General features: G+C 44.1%; 3 protein-coding genes across 4 annotated transcripts in view; 2 read left to right on the top strand and 1 right to left on the bottom strand.

Moving 5' to 3' along the window:
- LSS (lanosterol synthase) overlaps nt 1-1,421 on the bottom strand; it is a 94,580-nt gene extending 93,159 nt beyond the window's left edge. Inside the window, exon 1 of the mRNA XM_068126743.2 lies at nt 1,334-1,421. Within this exon, the coding sequence (XP_067982844.2) occupies nt 1,334-1,380 (47 nt within the window). The 5' untranslated portion in view covers nt 1,381-1,421. The remainder of the gene's footprint in view (nt 1-1,333) is intronic.
- Nucleotides 1-23,329, top strand: part of MOB4 (MOB family member 4, phocein) — a 456,882-nt gene that overhangs the window by 171,956 nt on the left and 261,597 nt on the right. The window lies entirely within an intron of this gene.
- On the top strand, nt 1,480-15,896 carry CYP51A1 (cytochrome P450 family 51 subfamily A member 1). 2 transcript variants are annotated; one of them, XM_068126738.2, is made up of 10 exons: nt 1,480-1,809; nt 2,982-3,080; nt 3,188-3,364; nt 5,061-5,187; nt 5,302-5,476; nt 5,581-5,700; nt 6,976-7,177; nt 10,187-10,282; nt 10,413-10,581; nt 13,983-15,896. In XM_068126738.2, exons 1-10 carry the CDS (start codon nt 1,654-1,656, stop codon nt 14,195-14,197), a joined length of 1,536 nt encoding a protein of 511 aa, XP_067982839.2. In that variant the 5' UTR covers nt 1,480-1,653; the 3' UTR covers nt 14,198-15,896. The 2 variants fall into 2 exon arrangements, with proteins under 2 accessions (XP_067982839.2, XP_067982840.2); XM_068126739.2 differs by lacking the exon at nt 5,581-5,700 and having other exon boundaries at nt 1,564-1,809.

The raw sequence follows: 23,329 nt of genomic DNA, 5'->3' as shown, positions 1-23,329 counted from the left end.
ACAAACATACAAGCTGACTAATACATCTTGCAAAAACTTCGTTTTGGCAAGATAACAAGCTGACTGATACATCTTGCAAAAACTTCGTTTTGGCAAGATAAAAAGGCAAGTGTGACCCCTGCTGGTCAATTTGTTCATTGTGCAGACAACAACCTCTCGACGGTATTGAGAAAGCAAGCAAGAACCTCCAAGACCAGACCACTTGTTACCCCATTTCAGGCAGGATTTTATCATTTGTTCAAGGTGTCAACTGTTCAGGATGTCAGTTGTTTAGGCTGTCGGCAATCGATGCAGGGGAGGGGCAATCGATGGAGGGGAGGGCAATCGATGGAGGGGAGGGCAATCGATGCAGGGGAGGGGCAATCGATGCAGGGGAGGGGCAATCGATGCAGGGGAGGGGCAATCGATGCAGGGGAGGGGCAATCGATGCAGGGGAGGGGGCAATCGATGCAGGGGAGGGGAAATCGATGCAGGGGAGGGGCAATCGATGCAGGGGAGGGGCAATCGATGCCGGGGAGGGGCAATTGATGCGGGGGAGGGGCAATCGATGCAGGGGAGATGCAATCGATGGAGGGGAGATGCAATCGATGGAGGGGAGATGCAATCGATGGAGGGGAGATGCAATCGATGGAGGGGAGGGGCAATCGATGGAGGGGAGGGGAAATCGATGCAGGGGAGGGGCAAACGATGCAGGGGAGGGGCAATCGATGCCGGGGAGGGGCAATTGATGCGGGGGAGGGGCAATCGGTGCAGGGGAGATGCAATCGATTGCGGGGAGGGGCAATCGATGGAGGGGAGATGCAATCGATGGAGGGGAGGGGCAATGGATGGAGGGGAGGGGCAATCGATGCAGGGGAGGGGCAATCGATGCAGGGGAGGGGCAATCGATGCAGGGGAGGAGCAATCGATGCAGGGAGGGGCAATCGATGCAGGGGAGGGGCAATCGATGCAGGGGAGGGGCAATCGATGCAGGGGAGGGGCAATCGATGCAGGGGAGGGGCAATCGATGCAGGGGAGGAGCAATCGATGCAGGGGGTAAAGGAAATATTTCAGTGAATTAAAATCATTTTTACTGTATTTTGACGTAAATAAATCATTTTGACGAAGCATTTAAAAGCAAATAAACTTTAGCATTTCCCAACAAAATGCAAACATCACAATATTCCATGCGAAACAACGAATCAGCACTCGAAGCAACACGAGATTAATCAGAGGACAGTCCGAAGTATTTGTACTGTGTCCGAAGCTAGTTAATCGGGGCACATGAAGCAAAATCAAACAATCCATGCACGACATGATTCGTTGAACACGGAACGAGGAACGAGCAACTCACGTCTTCTCCATTCTGGAGTTCACTAATAATCTGGAAAACTCCTTCATCTCGCTTGGAAAAGTCTCTGCTGTGAAATTCCCTTCGCTCCGCCTCTAACCCCGCCCCGTCTGAGTTTGGCGCCGTCCGTAACTCCGCCCCCTCAACACGGTCTGCCTCGGGTACTTCGCTCACGAGTTCGTGACGCGAGATAGGGCGACGTGATCCGAGCCGAAAGAGCCAATCGGCGTGAAGCTGGCGACATGAAGCGCGTCGGGTGATGTTGGGGAAGGGGACAAAACGCAGGTCGACTCCAGGTTACATCGCGCGCAACATTACTGGCCATGGGGTCTTCTTGGTGGTTCACGTTGGAGCGAGCGGCCGGACACCTGCTACCTTTGTCTCCCGTACCTGCGGACATGGTCACGCCGCTCCTCCTCCTCTTCGTGCTGTTCCTCGTGCTGTTGCACCTTTTGCGTTCTGCGCGATCACCACGCACGGTGTGTTCATGTACGGTTCATTCCAGGCTGTATCGATTATTCCGTTATTATACAAAACGGATTACCCGATAAATAAACTGTCGGATTGGTTCTCCGCAGGTGCGACGTTGCATCACGGTGAGCCGTCTGCTAGCATTCGCCGGTGGACGTTAAAAATGCCACGGTGTCCTTCGTGAAGTCGGCGAGTTATCACCGGCACCCTAAATATATTACTCATTCCTGCCCAAATCGGATACAGTCGAACGCCAAGCCTGGCCATCCTGTTCGTGAAAGACTTGGGCCAAAAACGTTTCCCAGCCGTCCGAACAAGGAGGGAAAAATTGGGATCGGAAAAGTAGTAGTAGTAGTAGTAAGTAGTATAAGTATACTTTGAGTTCCCTGACAAACCTTCCTGAAAGTTCCTGACAAGTTCCTGAATTCCGGACAGATCCGACGACAAACTGTTGTGCAGGTATTCCGCATGCATGATGTGTGGGATGCTTCATAATGCAGCACTCTCTCATTTCGGAGGTGTGGGAACTGTGTGCTTGTGCTGATGGGGGTTAAAGCTGATACCAGGGTGATTTTTTTTTTTTTAAAGAGTTCAGCCATTGTGTGCCTCCGTCTTGGCCAAATTCGGAATTCCTAGACATATGCTCCACTGGCAAGGCAAAGTGCCCAGAACACCTTCACCTGCACCTGCTCTCCTATGATGATGGAGATGCGATGAGATCAGAATGATGTTATGAGCTTGAAAGTGAACGTGATTTTAAAGCTCAGAGAGTAATGGGCTGGTGGTGTGTGTGGGAGAAGGGGATGCGGGGGTGTGCGGTTAGGGTGGTGGTGTGGGGTTAGGGTGGTGGGGTTAGGGTGGTGGTGTGGGGTTAGGGTGGGGGTGTGGGGTTAGGGTGGTGGTGTGGGGTTAGGGTGGTGGTGTGGGGTTAGGGTGGTGGTGTGTTTGAGGTGGTGGTGCGGGGAGGGGAAATTATTGAAACTGAAAAACAGCAAAACATGGGAGGTTAAGTTTCTATAAATAACACCTTATGCTTATTATGGAACTGAAGGATGATAATGTTCTGTTGGGTCTTATATTTACTTTTCATGATTTTAATATTCTACCACCTACAAACTGTTTAAATCAATCCCTTGTGTCTTTCATTCATTCATTCATGTGGCTTTTGTTACATTTTCAGAATTCCCCACCTTATATCCCATCGCCATTCCCATTGATTGGCCATGCGATTGCCTTTGGAAAGAGTCCAATTGAGTTTTTGGAGAAGGCCTACAAACAGGTCAGCTTAATGAACCATTCAACATACGTCAAGGGCTGCTTTAGAGGGCATCTGCCAGCTGCTCTGTAGGTGGCCGCAATAACCTGGATACTGTCCTGTCTTCACAGTACGGGCCTGTCTTTACCTTCACAATGATGGGAAAACCCTTCACCTACCTCCTGGGCCCTGATGCTGCTGCCCTGCTCTTCAACAGCAAGAACGAAGACCTGAACGCGGAGGAGGTGTATTCTCATCTTACGACTCCAGTGTTTGGAAAGGGGGTTGCGTACGATGTGCCAAACCCGGTGAGTGATTATAGAGATACGCACATACGCACGCCACGCACTATTCATTTTGTTCGAAACAAAAACAAAGTAATATTCTCCGTTGCTTATTCTTTATCCCAAATCATCGTTCCTGCTATTTGTGAAAATCCTTGTTTGTTACTTCATTATCCCCACACTTTTTGAAAAACAAACCGGGGGGGATATTGCAATTGGCTCCATCTTTCTGTCTGTCCTGTCCATTTGTCGTGCTATCTCCTCCTAAGCAGTTGTGCATAAATTTACCAAACTCGGTAGTCATGATCACTGCATGGGAAGAAGGTGCAAGAGTAGTGTCTCTTTTGGACCCGCCCCCAGGGGTGGGACAAGAGGTAAAATACCAAAAATACAATTACAGGTACATTTTTAATGGAACTTTGTATATGCAATCAACATTGGGGGTCGCATGAAATATGTAACGAGTTTTTGTATTTGATCCCCGGTTCATGCCCAAAGGGGGTGGGGACTTAGGGTCACGGGGAAAAAATATATACGTCTAAATTTCATATTGGGTCATTCCTGGTGAAACTTTATGGTTTACGCGATCTTTCAACTTTGCTTTAGGAGGGAAGCGTGGGGATTTGTGATAGTGAGCCATCAACTTCGTGCTAGTTATTATACGTCATTGCCATTGTCATTTTTGATGCATCACGAGTATTACAAGATTTGTTCCCAACATATCCTGTGCAGCATTGACAAGCATCACATCATAAGTATATTAGTAGTAGAACTATATAATCGGCCGATATCTGTTATTGGAGGTTATCCGCATCAGCCGATGATCCGCCGATATGGCCGAGATTAAAAAAAAAAACCTTCAGTCTCATGATGCTAGGCAGCTTGGTGACCAAAGGGTTGCTGCTTTTCAGGAGAAAAGACCAATAATCAAAGTATTTTGGACTGTTTTTAACAACTAGTACACCAACTCCCCCACGGAAGCAGCTGGAAGGGTCATGTTATTATCATCTCTGGGGTATATTGATCACAGTAGATCTAGGCTCAGGTCCGTTCATTTGTGGTGAACACGATAAGCATAGACTGCCCCAAGGATGTCGGGATTCATCCAAATTTCTTTTAGATTAGTGTTAAACAGCAGTAGCGACTGTTTAATCCTCCTGTCAAATTTGGTTGAGATTGGATAAGAAACGACCGGATGTATTGCGGTCAGACAGACAGACAGACACCGAATTGCGTATTTTAGTATGATAAGAGTGCATATCTACTGAAGAAAATGCTGCTGTTCAAACAAGTGCCCCAAAACCTTTTATTTTCAAATATTCTCCAAAGTTTTCCCAACTTTTTTGTTTTGGTTTTATACATTTTCTAATTTAAAAAGATGAGGAGTAGCAGTTTAACTGGAAATAAATGCTGAGCTGTTTACAAGTGCACAATACTTGTTTGTGTTTTTGGGTGAATAATATGGTGTGTTAAATAAATTTGTTAAATTTATTTCAGCAATTTTGTGTAATTCTTTTTTATTATTAAAAATTTTTTATCAGATACATACATCGGCATTATATTGGTCATCAGCACCCTGCTTTCCAAATATTGGTATCGGCATCGGCCCTTGAAAAACACATATCGGTCGACCTCTAAAGTATATGACTGAAAATCCATTATGAGTTACTGCTTACCAGCCCCTGAAGCATAATGATTGTCCTCTTTGTCTACCCGCCAGGTATTTTTGGAGCAGAAGAAGATGTTGAAAATGGGCTTGAATGTAGCACAGTTCCGCCAACATGTTCCACTAATAGAAATGGAGACCCGGGCCTACTTCGATCGTTGGGGGGAGGCAGGGGAGCGCAGTGAGTCTTGATTGAGGGCAGTGGAGAACAAAGGGCTGCATAATGCATCTTTGAGTAAAACTGTTGGAGCAGACGATGCTCATATTGTCAGAAATGTTCCATCGCTTTCCACAGATCTCTTTGAAGCATTTTCAGAGTTGATAATCCTGACAGCCAGCCACTGCCTTCACGGTAAGGAAGTGCGAGCTCTTCTGGACGAACATGTTTCCCAAATTTACGCAGACCTGGATGGGGGCTTCAGCCATTCTGCTTGGCTCCTGCCATCATGGCTGCCTCTACCTAGCTTCAGGTAATGCTCAAACCAGTGTACAAATACAACCCAACGGTCACCGTACTGTGATGAGTAAATGCTGCACTACTAACTCCAAACCTTTGATGTTGCATGTCTGGCAGAAAAAGGGACAAAGCGCACCGAGAAATTAAGCGCATTTTCGCTGGGGTTATCGCGTCTCGACGGTCGTCAGGCAAAAGAGAAAATGACATCTTACAAATACTTCTTGAAACCACATACAAGTATGTTATTTGCTAAGTTTGTATTGTTGTGGAAATGACTCTCTCGGGGTTAACATTGCTTGGATACTTTAGTTATTTCCTTCATGAATGTAATAAATAGTATAAGCATAAATTAATTAATTGTGATATTTGATCTGCATAACTTATGTCATAGATAGACGACGTCTACCTACCCTGCTGTCTGTGTCTAAAAGTCTCCGTTCCTGTGAGCCTATGTTTAATGTTCTTACCTTTGTGAATCTGTCGAAATATATTTTAGCGTTTTGCAAGGCCATCGGCAGTAGTTGTGCAGGAGACACTGGTGAGACGGCCTGAGCCATCATTATTCCTTCAGAACATTGGAGTGAAAGGTTGCTCTGACCCCAGACGGGGCCAACCTCCAATGGTGAGTGAGAGGGAGGGAAGGGATGTGGCGTGTTATGGCTGATGTACGGGGCTGAGACCATAAAAGGTGGAGTGACGACGGATGTATAGGAGATATCCGAAATTGGCATAAGAGAAGCTGTGTTACATGCTGCTCCAATCTGTACAGAGCCTCATTTGATCCAGAGCCACGCCCTCCCCTCTCCTCAGCACCATCCTGCGGGAGAAAGTGATGGGACACAGTGCCATGTTCCCTGCCAGAGCGGCCAGGTCCATGACTATTCTGCGGTGTGCAAACAGCCATCGCATGGTATTTCTTGTCTCGTGACTTCTCTCTGTCTATTCTACCATGGTGTGTCTGCTGGGCCCTAAGGCATAGATATATTAAGGCTCCTGTTCATTTGTCATTTAGTCTGTGGGCATGAGTATCGGTCATGGTAAAGTGTTTTGTTATAATTTATTTGTTATTGCTTGCCTTCCCTGTACATTCCATCCTCATGACGATTGAATGCTAGTTATTAAATATACTTGATCTTGGGGTGAATTTGGGTCATAGTGGTCACTCATTGGAAATTAAGAGAAGCATGTTAGGTCTTAAATGGCCGTGATAATCAAGACCGTGCCATGTGCCTCTTGGCATCGCTCAGCCATAAATAGAGACTAGGTGTACAGTAGCAATTAGAATAGCGCTTGGCTTGTTTGATGGTCCCATAGTATCAAAAGTGGAAAGGCCCGTAATCCGGCCTGAGACCGCCGACTCAGCTGGCCTTTACGGTGGCATTGAGGTGACTCTCACCGGATTTGTACCAGGCAACTGGAACGATCCACGCAACGATAGTCATAATATGGTAATGAACAGTAACCTAGCACATCTTTGCAGACCGATTAAGCATAACACTGTTGTGCCTGCAGGAATGGTCGCCATCTCTCAGATGAAGAAATCAGTGGGATGCTCATTGGCCTTCTCTTGGCTGGTCAGCATACAAGCTCCACAACCAGTGCTTGGCTTGGCTTCTTCCTTGCCAGAGACCAAAAGCTCCAGGATCGCTGTTTCGAGGAGCAACTCACTGTGTGTGGAAGAGGAGGACATCTATCTCCTCTCCATTATGAAGAGGTGACAAGGATTCAACGTCCCTCAAAGCAATTCCGAGAAAACTTCCCTCAAAATATACAACTAACAACACTTGTCATGCTCACAATGGCTCGTCTATGCCCCATATTCAATAATCCCTGCTCATTCTGTGCCAGCCAAACCAGCCCCAAGATCTGGTTTGTTAAGAGTATATGCAGCTAGTGGGCAAAAAAATGGAAATATCTGGGTAAAAGTGGGGCACCAAGCAACGGCTTCTACACAGGTGTGGCCCATGTCTTAATTTAGCAAATAACATCCCACCATGCTTAGGGTCATGTATAAAAATGCTGCACAAGCCTGGTTGCCTATATTTATGGCTGCAAGAGGAGCCCCCCTCCCAAAACCCCCATCCACAGAGCATGTGTGGTCACTCAATGGTTTGATGAGCATGACACTGATGTTATCCATATGTCATGGCCTTCTCAGTCACCAGATCTGAACACAATCGAGCATTTATGGGATAATCTGGAATGACGCGTGAGACAGAATTTTCCACCTCCATCAAACAGGTGTGAGTTGATTGACTTTCTAGTGGAAAAATTGTGCCACATCCCTCCTGCAGAATGCCAAACGCTGGTGGACTCTATGCCTCGGCGCATAAAGGCCGTACTGGACGCATGTGGTGGCCCAGCACCCTATTAAGTGACTTTACTCTGATGTTTCCTTTTTTTTTTTGTCCACTATAGAAATATAATTATATTAAGCAGTTGTGTCTTGAATGAGTTATACACCAGGGATGTCACAAAACCCAAGGTTCTGTGATAAATCAGACTCAGTGGTGTAATGGTTGGAGCGTGCTCTCTGCATCTGGGAGTTTGGTGGTGTAAACCCCACCAAACATTTTTAAAATGGTATGTGATGTTTTCTTGCTTGGTGCTCAACATTTTAAAAGGGCAGAACATGGATAAACAACCAGAAGTTGGCAATACTAGTTTAGGCTTTGATGGGTTTAATACAGAAACTGCTCATTACTGCAGGATCATTCCATATCCTGAAGCAGCCATAAATTTCCCGGACACTCGCAATCCTGTGCAAGCTATAAAATCTTGCTTCAACATAAACACTCATCACCTTTTTACTATACTTTACTTAAACATTTAGCCTAAACATTAAAAAGCCATATACAGACTTGGCATTTAATATGGAATATTTTTTTTGTGGGGGTGAACTTACTTTTCAAGATGACTTAGAACCAAAAGTTCATTGGAATTATGTTGAAATTATTCTAGATTTTGTTAATGTGACCTTTAAAAGAAACAAAAACCACATTTGACATTTCGAAGCAAATAAATTGATCCTTGAAAGTGATGTAAACTGATATCGAACTGAATTCACGGACAGTACTGTGTTAAACTTCTGTGCGTTTTCCAGAAGTATCTCTTTATTTTGCACATTAGCCAAAAAATGTTTTAACAAAAACAAAAGTTAAATTACGACTGGGATTACGGACAGTAAAATTACAGTTCAGTACTTCGTGTAACCCCCACGAGCATTCAGGAGAGCACGTACACGTTGAGGCATGCTGTTCACGAGATTTGCCAAGGTTTGGACAGGAATCGCTTGCCATGCAGTTACAATAGCCTGCTGCAATTCACGCACAGAGGCAGGCTGCTGGTCCAAGTTGTCGATTTGACGCGTTAATTCTGCCCACAAGTTCTCCATCGGATTCATATCCGGGGACGTGGCAGGCCACTCCATATGCTCTACAACACGGTCAGCAAGAAAGTGTTGGATCATGCGAGTACGATGAGGCCGTGCATTGTCATCTTGGAAGACAAAGTTTCCTCGAAAGGCTGCATGAACAAATGGAAGCAATGTTTCTTCCAGAATGGCCCTGTACTTGAACTGGTTCAGGTTTCCATTCAGAACAACCAGGTCAGTTTTGCCCCCTGCATGAAAAGCAGCCCAAACGGTCACCCCACCACCTCCAGCTTGGACTCTTGGCACTATACAATCTTCGTTGTAGGCTTCATGCACTTGTCTGCGCACTCGGACGCGGCCATCTTGATGATAGACCAGAAATCTAGACTCGTCACTGAAGATCACATGATTCCAGTGTCCTGGCTGCCATTGACGGTGCTCTCTGGCCCACTGCAATCGGCGCTGGCGGTGTTGTCTGGTCAGACGTGGCTTTCTCAGGGGACGCCTGGCACGATAGCCTGCTTGAACCAGTCGTTGGTTGACTAGCCTTCTGGATACAGGCACATTTGTCAGTTGCTGCCACTCAGCCCTAAGCCGATTAGCTGACTTGGTACGGCCATTGCGGACTAACCGGTGCAGCTGGCGATCATCCCTCCTTGTGGTTCTGCAGGGATGTCCTGGCCTCCGTATTGGAGTAGGGACACCCCTCTGAGCATTTCCTTTCAGGATATTTGATACCTGACCTTGAGTGATGTCATACTGCCAAGCAATAGCACGCTGTTTCATGCCGGAATTTCGTAAAGCCACCACTAAATGACAAACAACATTGTCGAGTTGACGGACCATCTCCAGGGGAAGCGGCAATAACTTTTGTAGACGTGCAGCAGTTGTTTTCCACTAATACAGAATGCAACAACCCTTATATACCCGATTGTGAAGCCAATCGCCAAATGTACCTGTCCGTACATTTTGTCACGCCACCTGTGATATAATCCTGTTATTGACTTCTTGCTGCGACAGACAATCAGTGACATGGTTCTTTTAACAAAGAAATCACCGAAGTGTAAAAGAAACTCACCAGATTGATATACCGAGTTCAGAAAGTAAACCCAAGTCAAGAAAAAATATATATTCCATATTAAATGCCAAGTCTATAATACGCAATTCGCTCCATATCGAATCATAGGTATACATGCATTAACAATTCACTGAACGCAATACAACAGTCATTTGTAAAGAATCTGTGGCCAGATTGAATTCCAAACTTATTGTTTGCATACCCACTCTGACCTTGTCTGAAGCATCCTGTACTTACTACCTCCTCAACATTTTTGCTTCCTGTATGAGCAGCTTAACGACCTGCAGCTGCTGGATCTCTGCCTCAAGGAGACACTGCGCCTGAGGCCACCAATAATGACCATGATGCGGATGGTCAAGAAACCTCAGGTATGGGCTTGTCACAGTGAACGGAGTAGCCAATTAGTAATCCAGGAGTTATTCTAATATTAAAGGGTGTCATGACATTAAATTTCAGTTTCCCTCCTTTGAGTGTACCGTTTGTGTGCTCCGATTCAAGAATGTGGCCGGCTACACCATTCCGCCAGGGCAGCAGGTGTGCGTCTCACCCACTGTAAACCAGCGCCTCTCAGACTTCTGGCCACAGCCAGAGGCCTTTTGGCCTGATCGGTTCCTGCAGGAAAGCAATACCTCACCGGACAAGTTCTCCTACGTCCCATTTGGTGCTGGTAGGTAACAAAACACTCCAATAGCATGGGACTGTCAGGCCTATCCTTGAAATGCTCATTTTCACTCAACTCGTCCAATTACCTGCTGATGCTTGTTAAAGTCTTTCTTGTAAGTGCTGGTGCTAGTGCTAGTGCTTATTAAAGTCGTGACAGGTTGGAATTTTCTACCACTTACCACACAAGCCTGATAGGTTCCATTTAATTTTAATCGAGGTTAAAAATACGTTAATTGGGCTCGATTCAACTTTGCTCGATTCTCTATCGTCATCATCTTGTAAGTTTAATACAATGAGCTTGAATTTGTATTTTTAAACAATCTATCTAGAATATCCCATTATGTCCAGTGAGGGGTCGGGAAGTAATTTTAAACCAGAGGCTCCTTCAAGATGGTTTTGTGGCAGCATGAAAAGGAACTTGAACAGAACCAAGATACAGCAGCAAGCATTTGAACACAAACTCTTTTCAGGAAAATTACCAAGTCACTGTTGGATTGTGATGAAAAAATCCCAGCTGGCTCATGCATGACCTTCAGGGAGGAAGAGGAAATCTTCCTCTTCTTCCTGACCAGCTCTTCAGATGATGCTGCTCCACACTGTGGTTGACAATTACACTTAATGCCCTTAGGGCAGCTGGGACGGGTACTGCCACCGAAAATTTCAACCAAAACGGAATAGAAAATAAATAATAAATATCAAATCCTGTATTATTATCCTCATACTAAAATGCGCATTTCGGTGTCTGTCTGTCTTTCTGTCTCTGTCTGTGGCCGATGCATTCGGTCATTATTTATTTAATCTCCACCAAACCTGCCAGGGGGATTAAGGGTCATAAAACAAAGGTTGGAGCTACCTAGTTTGCCTTAACCCGGGGTGTTTCGTAGGTGGGGCCAATGCAAATTCTCTACGTAAATGTTGACCATGCAACGCCGTTCCCGGTGGTGGTGGGAGAGGGTATTTCAAGTGATGCTTAAGAAGCCATAATTGTATGACGAGTACGAGTCCTTATTTTCACACTCTCTAAGCCTATGTTGCTCTGGAGTCTGCACAAAATCCGGAGGAATGGCCATGTTTTATTGCCTTTTTCCACCTTAGAAAAACACCATATAAAGGTGTATGCATAGCAGCTCGAGTGTCTTTCTATGTTATTGTGACGTTTTTAAGGCCGCTTCCACTAATAGTGACTAGAGCGAAGTCGATGGCACGCCATCGCAAATCCACACACCACCCACCAAAAGCAAAGTTGAAAGATGGCAAAAAGTTCCATCAGGAATGACACGATATCGAATTTTGACTTTAACAAATCTTCTGTTTTGACCCCTGTGACCCCAAGTCCCCACTCCCTGGGTGAAATCCAAAAAATCATTGCATATTCATGCGTCCGCCAATGTTGATTACATATACATCGTTTCATTTTAAAACGTTTTAAAATGTGCTGGTAAGTGCATTTTTTGCTATTTGACCTTTTTAACCCACCTCATGGCCCCACGGGACAGGGACAAAAACGATACCGCTTTCGTACCTTCTGCCATGTGATGATCACAACTCCCAAATTTGGTGAATTTCTGCACAACCGTTTGAATGATCGTTTTAAGATCGTTTATCTTAATTTAAGATCTTGATTTAATTTGATAATTTAAGATTTAAGATCTTATCTTAATTTAAGTTTGAATTTAAGATAGTTTGGGGGTTGTGCCATGTGGTGATCACAACCCCCAAATTTGGTGAATTTCTGCACAACCGTTTAGAAGGAGATATCGTGACGGATAGATGGAGCCGATTACAATGTCACCATTTTTTTTTTTTCATAAAGTTTGTGGATAATTAATAATAAGGATAATAACATGAACCCCCCTTGGCCACTCCCTCAGGCAGACCACCAAATTTTGCAATTTTGTTTGGGGTACCCACGGTCAGTCATGGGCATTAAATAAATCTCTACACCTCCCTGCAAGTGCAGGTAGACGACTTGCGATTTTCGCTTGTACACATGGAATAGTGCAAGTGATACAACCACTCAACCCTTCTGCAACAAGGGGATATTGCGAGTTGGGAACTTATGCCAATTATGCCAAAAGGATACTTGTGGAGAAACAAAGTGCAAGTAAAAACTAGGCATCTGCGATCACCAAGTGAAAGCCTCCCTGACAAGGGCATGCTTTCATGTGGAAACTGCCTGCGACTTAATCCATTGATGGCCATATTTTGTTCAGGCCACCATATGACCTTGACCTTCAAAATTTAGGGGAATAGTGTAGATGAAGAAAATGTGTCCCCATTTACAATCTATCCATAAAACTCACATCATGAAAATCGGAGGAAAACGAATCAAGTTATGATGAAAATGGGTTATTTTTGAAAAAATGGGAATTTTTGTTAATTTGGTTACAATCTCAAAAAGGTATGTTAAAGATACTAATCAAATATCAGGGGCACAACTTCAGTGCAGATCCACTATTGTGGTGCAAAAACATATTGGTAGGCCAAGCTGTTTTTGAGATTCCACATTGATAAAATTGAGTGATGATGAAAAAAACGTTTGTTTTTCAGACCACAATTTAACCTTGACCTTCAACCTGGAGGGGTATGATGAAAATTAAGCGTAAATGCAACTTGCTCTCGGTTATCTAGAAAGGGAAATGTTGTTCTGATTGGACAAATCTTAGTCGAATTTTGGTGTGAAATGTTTAAAAGTCTATAATTGGGTCATGACCTTAAATTAGGTCAAGGTCAAATAATTTATCTCAACCCTCCAAACTTTTGTTCACATTAGTGATGAAAATTTTCATTTCGAAAGTCCCAGCCGGATCTGAGATACAGCTCGGAAATTGCCAGAAAAAGGAGGAAAACCTAAATTGTGGTTTAGTACTCCTAGAGGTGTAAGACCTTAACCTTTAACCCAGAGGGACATGATGTAAATTAAGCTTAAATGCGGCTTGCTCTACGCCATCTAATGACGCAATTTCGTTCCGATCGGAAAAGCTTTAGTCCAAGTTATGGTGAAAATTGTTTAAATTTCTATAATTACGTCATGACCTTAACATTAGGTCAAATAAATTAGGTCAACCCTGCATACTTTATATTTGGATTATTGATGCAAAACTTAATTCTGAAAGTCCCAGCCATCTCTACGATAGAGCTTGGAAACTGATAGTTTGGAATTTTGGAGTGATGGGAGTGCAGGAAGAAAAAAATTAATCTAAATGGTGATTTAGTACTCCTGGGGGTCGAAGAAACGATGTGATACCATTAAAATTTGGGATGCCAATTGTATAAGCAACCCTTATAACAGGAATAATAAGCCTTCCCTCCCCTATGCTATAGAGTATAGAGGGAGGCGTAATAAAAAAATAAGAGTAAAAAGTGTAACTTGATGTTCTCAACCAGTTTGTCCATCTCTCCCAGGTCGCCATCGCTGTATTGGAGAAAACTTTGCTTACGTGCAGATCAAGACCATCTGGTCAGTGCTGCTGCGACTATACAAGTTTGAACTGATTGACGGCAATTTCCCAGACATCAACTACACCACCATGATTCATACGCCATGCAAACCGATCATTCGCTACTGCAGGAGACATCATAAATCATTGATACCTGCTCCACTGAATCACCCAATCTGAAAATGAATATTAAGGGCAGATAGTTCAACTGTGCTGGAAATACTGTGATGTTCTTCAAAATGATTGTGTTCATCACTATCTTATGTTTCTCCTATGGCTTTCTGGTCCTTATAATCTTTGTCAATTAATTTTATATTACGAGGCAGGGCCCCAACATTAACTGAACGTTGTTAACAAAACGTGCTCCTCTAAACATTTCACTCATCGTGTACTGATGTCATAACAACTGTAAAATGGCAATCGGTAAACGAAGACTATCGAGATATTTTACAGGTTTTCTCCTTCTGGTCAATGGAAGTACCATTTGACAGAATGATTGTGTTACAATTGGTATGCGATTGTTAAGTGGGATGTTATAAAAGTGTTCTTGAAGCGAGATCCAATCGTTCAAGAAAGGCAAAGTCTTCGTTATTTTTCAATAGGAGCAAATAACCAATCCTTACAGAAAGATTGATTCCCACTATTTTGTCTGACATTTAAATATGACTTGTAATGCCGGCTTCCACCAGGTGGAGCTAGACCATGAACATTTACATAGAGAGAATTTGGGTCCTCTCCCCAACCGCCTCTCCCACCAAGAACCGCCAGGGTCCAGGGGTATTAAATTGTTGTTGTTTTTTATAAACCCCCTCTTATACTTCCTGTGCACCTCATGAGTACAAACACCAGTTTTCAACTCATTCGGTCCAGTGATTTAGTCCTCGTAATGTTCCCACTTTTGGGAGTATGTTTGTTCTTTGTACCCGCTAAAACTCCATCACGTAAACCCCCCCTCGGGTACAACCACCAATATTCCAGTCATTCCATCCAGCAGTTTAGGAATGCTTCGAAGTCAAACAAACAAACCCACAAGCAGACAGACACTTCTCAAATTATATATTACTAGCAACGTTACCAGCCCTACGGCGCGGGGCTTCAATTGAGAGGCCCAAATGAAAAAGGAAAATATCAGAAATTGAAGGCTTTTTTATTTTAAACGATTTATATAAACATCCGTTAAATCATATCACATGTAAATCATCAAAATCTAAACAGTATTTGTATAATTTCAATTAAAGCCAAATCACTGTTCATATCGGTAAATATTATTCCAGTGTTTGGGAAAATTGGGAAATTGAAAAATTGGAAAAACAATACAGCCTATTCTACTCCCAGGGGCCCCAGGATTACCCACCCAAAATTTCGTTGCGATCGGTTCAGCAGTTTTTGCGGTACCTTGGAACAGACAGACAGACGGACATTTGGTGAATTATAGTAAGATACTAGCAGGGGCTACCCAGAGGTGTATGGGAGGTTGCCAGGGAGGAGGAGGGAATACCTAGCGGTGCCCACGAGGGGTGAGAATGTAAATTTAGGAGGAGGGGGACTTGTGGTGGAGGTTAAGCCTATAAGTGGCTATGTTCACAAATCGCTTATGGACTTGCAAGATACCCGAGAACAGTGGTTCTCAAGGTGCTTACCATCCGACATTTGCAGCTCTCGATGTGTTATGTGGGTCGCACCCACGCAACTTAGTTCCTGTGTATCCATCTAAAAACGGTTTTGTGTCTGTTATCTGACAATAATGTAATACAAATCAATATTCTGTCATCAAAGCAATGCAAAAGAAAACTGTCAAATGTCCACAAAGCACATTTAAAATAAGCAAACGAAGTCAAAGTGAATTAACTGATGAAATAAATCTGGTTTGACACTTGCATTAGTGGGAGATCTGTGGGAGTGGGACAGTGGGAGTGGGAGATTAGTGGAAGACCGAGAAAGACCTGGCTAAAGATGGTGGAAGAAGAAATGCAGGTAAGGGGGTTAACAAGGAGAGATGCAGAAAATATGGCAAAATGGAGAAGATTGTCATGGGGACCGCAAGGCTAACCCCCGCTCTAGCAGGGAAAATGGCCTTAAAATGCATGTTGTTGTTGTTGTTGTTGTTGTTGTATTAATGGGCGATCTGGCAATTCCCTTTAATAAAGCAGTTGTTTTTTTAACAGGATGCCATTCGGGTCACAGCAGAGTACTGATTGAGCCACAGGTAGACTGTATGTTGTGAAACACTCACCTTGAGGTAAGCTTACTCACCTCTGATCTGTGTATCCGGGTTAGTACAACCTGTCTTCCTGGTGTCTCGCAAACAGATTGAGGCATCCATCTCGATGGATGGTAAACTGGATGCCCCGTCTACTGACATTAGGTGGTGGACGTTATAGATCCCACGGTGTTCTTCGTGTAGATTCGGGGAGCTATCACCGGCACCCTGGACAAATTACAAATTCCTGCTCCAACTTCCAGGGGGCACTGCATCACTCCCACCAATAAGGCTACATGTTCATGTTCTTGCACTCTACTTAATCCGTTCCACTTAAATTTTGTATTTCTTACTCAAAAAGTGAGCCAGCTAAATTACACTGAGAACAAGACGGTGATCACTGGTACATGGCATCTCCCAGCAGGGGCAAACTCGGACGTGGCCAAAACTAGTTTTTACACTGAGAACAAGTGGTAACTTGCACATAGAACATCTTGAATTACCAAGACCCAGGAAAATGGTCCGGTGGTTCCTTCATCTCAAATTACCAAGACCCAGAAAAATGGTCCAGTGGTTTCTTCATCTCAAATTACCAAGACCCAGAAAAATGGTCCGGTGGTTCTTACACAAATTACCAAGACTTACGAAAATGGTCTGGTGGTTCCTACACCTTGAATTACCAAGACGCAGAAAAATGGTCCTGTGTTTCTTACACCGCATTACCAAGACCAAGGAAAATGGTCCTGTGTTTCTTACACCGCATTACCAAGACCCAGGAAAATGGTCCGGTGATTCTTACACCTTGAATTACCAAGACCCAGGAAAATGGTCCAGTGATTCTTACACCTTGAATTACCGAGACCCAGCAAAATGATCCGGTGGTTCTTACACAAATTACCAAGACTTAGGAAAATGGTACAGTGTTTCTTGCATCTAAAATTACCAAGACCCAGGAAAATGGTCCGGTGATTCTTACACCTTGAATTACCAAGACACAGAAAAATGGTCCGGTGGTTCTTACACAAATTACCAAGACTTAGGAAAATGGTCTGGTGGTTCCTCCACCTTGAATTACCAAGACCAGAAAAATGGTCCAGTGGTTCCTTCATCTCAAATTACCAAGACCCAGAAAAATGGTCTGGTGGTTCTTACACAAATTACCAAGACTTACGAAAATGGTCTGGTGGTTCCTACACCTTGAATTACCAAGACGCAGAAAAATGGTCCTGTGTTTCTTACACCGCATTACCAAGACCCAGGAAAATGGTCCGGTGATTCTTACACCTTGAATTACCAAGACCCAGGAAAATAATCCGGTGATTCTTACACCTTGAATTACCAAGACCCAGGAAAATGGTCCGGTGATTCTTACACCTTGAATTACCAAGACCCAGGAAAATAGTCCGGTGGTTCCTTCATCTCAAATTACCAAGACCCAGCAAAATGATCCGGTGGTTCTTACACAAATTACCAAGACTTAGGAAAATGGTCCAGTGTTTCTTGCATCTCAAATTACCAAGACCCAGGAAAATAGTCCGGTGATTCTTACACCTTGAATTACCAAGACACAGAAAAATGGTCCGGTGGTTCTTACACAAATTACCAAGACTTAGGAAAATGGTCTGGTGGTTCCTCCACCTTGAATTACCAAGACCCAGAAAAATAGTCTGGTGATTCTTACACCTTGATTTACCAAGACCCAGGAAAATTGTCCAGTGGTTCCTTCATCTCAAATTACCAAGACCCAGAAAAATGGTCCAGTGGTTCCTTAATCTCAAATTACCAAGACCCAGAAAAATGGTCTAGTGGTTCCTACACCTTGAATTACCAAGACCCAGAAAAATGGTCCGGTGGTTCCTTCATCTCAAATTACCAAGACCCAGGAAAATGGTCCTGTGTTTCTTGCACCGCATTACCAAGACCCAGAAAAATGGTCGGTTGGTTCTTACACCTCCAACAGATTGCACAAAGAGAGTTTACTCGGATTTACTCGGCGAAGCTTAAGCAAGCGAACTCCTACCATAACTTTGTTCCCATCCACATTTAGCTCAACAACGTCTCATGTGACTTCATGGAACCTGGCCAGCTCGTCGTGCCATGCACAAGTGCACAGGATCATGAAAACCAAACAAGGCGCAGATTTGTCCAGGATACTCTCCCGTCTCACTCCCTTTCCTTCCAGCAATTGTAGCATCAGCCTGAGAGCACAGAGGCCATGGAAGGGATCGCATTGTGGGAAAACTGTGGGATAAGTTGTAATCTCAGTTTTTATTTATTTATTTCGATGTTAAATGCAGCTCTTTGGATCAGCAGTTATGAAAAAACATCGTCCTGAAATAATATACTACTTACCCCAGACAAAGGCTTCTCATAAAAACAATTTTGGTATTGTGGCAATTTTTCATGTGGACTGCTTCAAGAGCACGTGTGGTTGTGGTTACTGTTCACGAGGAATGTGTTTGTTACTTTGAGGAGGGCGGGGGGGGGGGGGGAGGAGCAGTAATGGTTGTTAATTATAATAATTGATCTGTTGAAAATTGTCAATGGATTGCCTTCCTGAAGCACTGCACTTGACCTTGGCATGAGGGCTCAGAGATTGAAGTGGTCCTGCAGTTGCTATGGAACGAACAACTGTAATTACAACTCGAGCAGAGTCGATGGCTCCATCGCAAGCCTCCAAGCTTCCCACCTAAAGCAATGTTGAAAGATGGCAAAAACGTTCCACCAGGATTGATCCAATATCAAAATTTGAGTGAAAAAAATTTTCCCCCTTTTTTCAGCCCTGTGACCCCAAGACCCCACCTCTGGGGCATGAACTGGGGTCAAATCTAAAAAATCTTGACATATGTCATGCGTTCCCCAATGTTGATTGCACACACAAAGTAATTGAGTAATTGCATTATTTGGGGGGTTTTGACCTTTTGACCCCACCCCAGGGGGGCGGGGCCAAAGAATGATACTGCTCTTGCACCTTCATGCCATGTGGTGATCATAACTACCAAGTTTGGTGAATTTCTGCCCAACCGTTTCGAAGGAGATTGCGTGATGGAGCCAATTACAATATCCCCCCCTTTACTCTTTTTTTTTTCAAAAAAATGTGTGGATGATAAATACATCTGGAGGTAACTCTTGGTAAAACACGTTAACGCTTTCAGTGATCTGCACACCTTGTGGTTTCATTGGCGTCACAGGAACTTTCTTGAAGTCTTCCAATAACTAGTGGAATGTGCACCTTCATCGCAGGTGTTTTCTTTGTGAAGATAAATTTTGTACACAGTCACGCGATTCGCTTAATATCGCCAGCAATGACATTCCCACGTTTTTCGGTCACGCCGTGCTTACTGCACCATGCTGTTTGTGATGAAGTCAAGGTGACAAATGTCTGCAACAGGATCGCTTTCGGATACCACAACACCTTGCCAATGAGATCCTCACCTATCTACTTCTCATTTTTCTATTGCCTCATGTCGCCTCCATGAATCGCTCCCCCACTGTCCAAATCCCACTAATGCGCTCCTTCGAACAAGGACAATTGGTGGAAGGAAGAGTCCCAGCACAAGAGCAAAGGTCAGGTTTCGAGGAAACGTGCATCCTGTTCCACCCTGACCCCAACCCTTATTGAGCCTCATGGTGGATGTTCAATGCATCTCTCTCTGCAACATTGCAGTTTGAATGGAAATGCCCTGTTTTATGGAGTTCGGGCTTCAAGTAGTGCGAAACAGCTTTACCCCATCCGGTATCTGTGAGTTGGACTTTACAACGGGATTTGGTTATTATAGGATGGACTGTTTAACGATAATCACGATGCCCCCGAATGAATAACTGTCTGTTCCTGGTTCAGCCATGATTTATTGCAACCGAAACTGCTCTGTCATCAATCTTCATGGTTCCAACCATTTTTGTGGCACAGTCATTGGCATAAGCTGCTCGGCTTTGATAAAGCAAGGGACTAAAATCCAAATGTACTTTGTCATGAGAACACACAGTGTAAGAGTTCAGGGTTTGAATGTCAATCTAACATGTGCATGTTAACATGCCAATGCTAACATGGTACATGTGCATGTGCACCCCATACTGCAGGTCGTCGGTGATTGATCGTTCGTCGAGGGATGCCTCATACACATTGCAAAACTTCCTAAAACTACTCATTGCAAAACTTCCCAAAACTACTCATGGCAAAACTTTCTAAAACTACTCATGGCAAAACTTCCAAAAACTACTCATGGGAAAACTTCCAAAAACTACTTATTGCAAAACTTCCTAAAACTACTCATTGCAAAACTTCCTAAAACTACTCATTGCAAAACTTCCTAAAACTACTCATGGCAAAACTTCCCAAAACTACTCATGGCAAAACTTCCCAAAACTACTCATGGCAAAACTTCCCAAAACTACTCATGGCAAAACTTTCTAAAACTACTCATGGCAAAACTTCCAAAAACTACTCATGGGAAAACTTCCAAAAACTACTCAATGCAAAACTTCCCAAAACTACTCATTGCAAGACTTCCTAAAACTCCTCATGGCAAAACTTCCTAAAACTACTCAGGGCAAAACTTCCTAAAACGACTCATTGCAAAACTTCCTAAAACTACTCAGGGCAAAACTTCCTAAAACTACTCAGGGCAAAACTTCCCAAAACTACTCATGGCAAAACTTCCCAAAACTACTCATGGCAAAACTTCCCAAAACCACTCATGGGAAAACTTCCAAAAACTACTCATGGGAAAACTTCCAAAAACTACTCAATGCAAAACTTCCAAAAACTACTCATTGCAAAACTTCCTAAAACTACTCATTGCAAAACTTCCTAAAACTCCTCATGGCAAAACTTCCTAAAACTACTCAGGGCAAAACTTCCTTAAACGACTCATGGCAAAATTTCCTAACACACTCAAAAAAATAATGTGGGTAAAAAGATGGGGGGACACGAAGAGGACGAGGTTTCGATATTTACTTTTACTTGGATTCACTACCTTTTGGAGTTTGTTCATGTTGCTTTTCCACGTTTGGAAGTTTCAATGACAAGATCATGAAGGAAACTCATTATTTGACTTCGAGTGCAATGTTGATTTGTAATAAAAATGTTTTATCTCCACGCACGGTTTTATGGTTAGCATTGTTGTTCTGTCTAATCCTCTAATCTTAAATATGGCTCCACCACTGCTGATTACATTTATCTTCACATCGTGGTCCAAGCTTCCATTGCAAAGCGAACACATCCTGTGGCTTCAGTGCAAGGTTATTTCCGTTTGTCATTAGGAGAACTTTACTTTGCTGTAAACATCTGCCCCCCCCCCCCCCCCCCCCCCAGGCAGTCCCGAGGGGGAGTCCAGAGAAACTGTTTAGATTTGATTCCGTGGATAATGCTCATGGAGCACAAAGGGGCAAAAAGAAGAGATGTCCCTCCAGATGACTGCCAGCTAAAACCAGCAGTGCGTGCAATGGCCACCGATTGGAAGGACCTCGTACCAGTGTTCAATCGTGATGTTTCTTCCTTAATGGCTTCATCAGGAAAACAAGAATGGGAAAGATTTGAAGAATGCCTTCAGCTTATGATACGTGTGATGCAATGGTCAAAACAGAACACGAGCTGGGAATAATCCAATAATTGAGGTTTAAACCCATAAATCCCAGAACCTCACTGAAGTGGATACACAATTTTTTTTTTTTTCTTGTATACAGAATCGAGGCTCGTGAAAGAGCTAACATTTATCACAAAAAAAAATATCAAACAGACAAACAAAATATATAAAAAGAGGGAGCGGTAGACAAGATGGGGAGAGAAGGGTAAGCACACAAACACAACATTTGAGAGCAGGGACATTGGGAGATGTGTGGGAGGGAGAGGGCTTGGGGGGAGGAGTCATGGGAAGGGGGAGGAGGGTGGGAGAAGTATAAAACACAAGGACACCAAGGACTTCCAGGAAAGAGGTTGGTATTTCAAAAAAGTGGATTTGGGGTGAAATTAGCAGGGGTAGAAAAGATCAAGGTTTTGGATGGGGGAAGATAAGAGATGGTGGTGAACAGCTGTTTGAAAGACCTGGAGGGAGGAGTGGGATTGAAGAGAGTGAGGGAGTTTGTTCCAGAGGCGGGAGAAAAGAGGAATGAAGGAGTGAAGGTGAGCAGAGAGTCTTGATTTTGGCAGTTTAAGCATAAGAGGGTTGCAGGCAGATCTTGTGCGACCTGTAGGAATATTCGGGGGACAGAGCCCAGAGAGAGCAACGCCGGAGGGGAGTCGGAAGAAGACGGAAAGACCACCAACCTGCCTGCGGTGAGTAAGTGAAAGGCTCTCGGAGATAGCTTCATCGCGGGAGATTCCAATGATTCTGAAAGCTTTGGTTTCAACAGCGTGAAGACGAGCTAGGTGTGAGGCAGGAGCACCAGCCCAGAGGGGAGAGCAGTACTCCATTGAGCTGCGGATGAAAGCCTTGTATGTGGTGAGGAGCTCAGGTGTGCCAAGGAAGGACTTCGCACGACGGAGGATGGCCAGTCGGCGACTGGCTTTGGAGGCCAGCTTGGAAATGTGGTTTTCCCAGGAAAGATCATGGCAGATAGTGAGATCCAAAAGCTTGAGTGACAGAACTTCTTGGAGAGGATTATTCAGAAAGTGGATGGGAGGGTTGTCCAGTCGGTCTTTTTGGAGAGACATCGTAAGAGTGTGAGATTTGTCAGGATTGAAAGACATGTTCCACTTGTTTGCCCAGTCTGTGATTTTGTCCAGGTCTGCAGAGAGTGAGGAGGCTGCAGACTGCCGATCTGATGGGATGAGGAATGGAGCGGCAGAGAGTGGAGTCATCAGCAAAGAGATAGAGAGGATTTTCAAGAGTCAGAGAGATCATTGATGAAGACCAGAAAAAGCACAGGGCCCAGAACACTGCCTTGGGGAACTCCAGCCTGAACAGGAAGCGGAGATGAGAGAAACCCATTTAGGGCCACACGTTGACTGCGACTAGAGAGGAAGCCCGCCAGCCATGCATGGAGATTTCCATGGATACCAAAGGAGGAGAGTTTGGTGAGCAGAGCGGGGTGCCAGACCGTATCGAAAGCACGTGATATGTCAAGGCAGACAGCTCTAATTTCCTGTTTGGCATTGAGGACCTCCATCCATT

Source organism: Myxine glutinosa, chromosome 10, assembly GCF_964187855.1.
Source record: "Myxine glutinosa chromosome 10, kmMyxGlut1.1, whole genome shotgun sequence".
Lineage (NCBI taxonomy): Eukaryota > Metazoa > Chordata > Myxini > Myxiniformes > Myxinidae > Myxine > Myxine glutinosa.
Note: the sequence above shows the minus strand (reverse complement) of the source record. Positions and strands in the feature narration are given on the sequence as shown.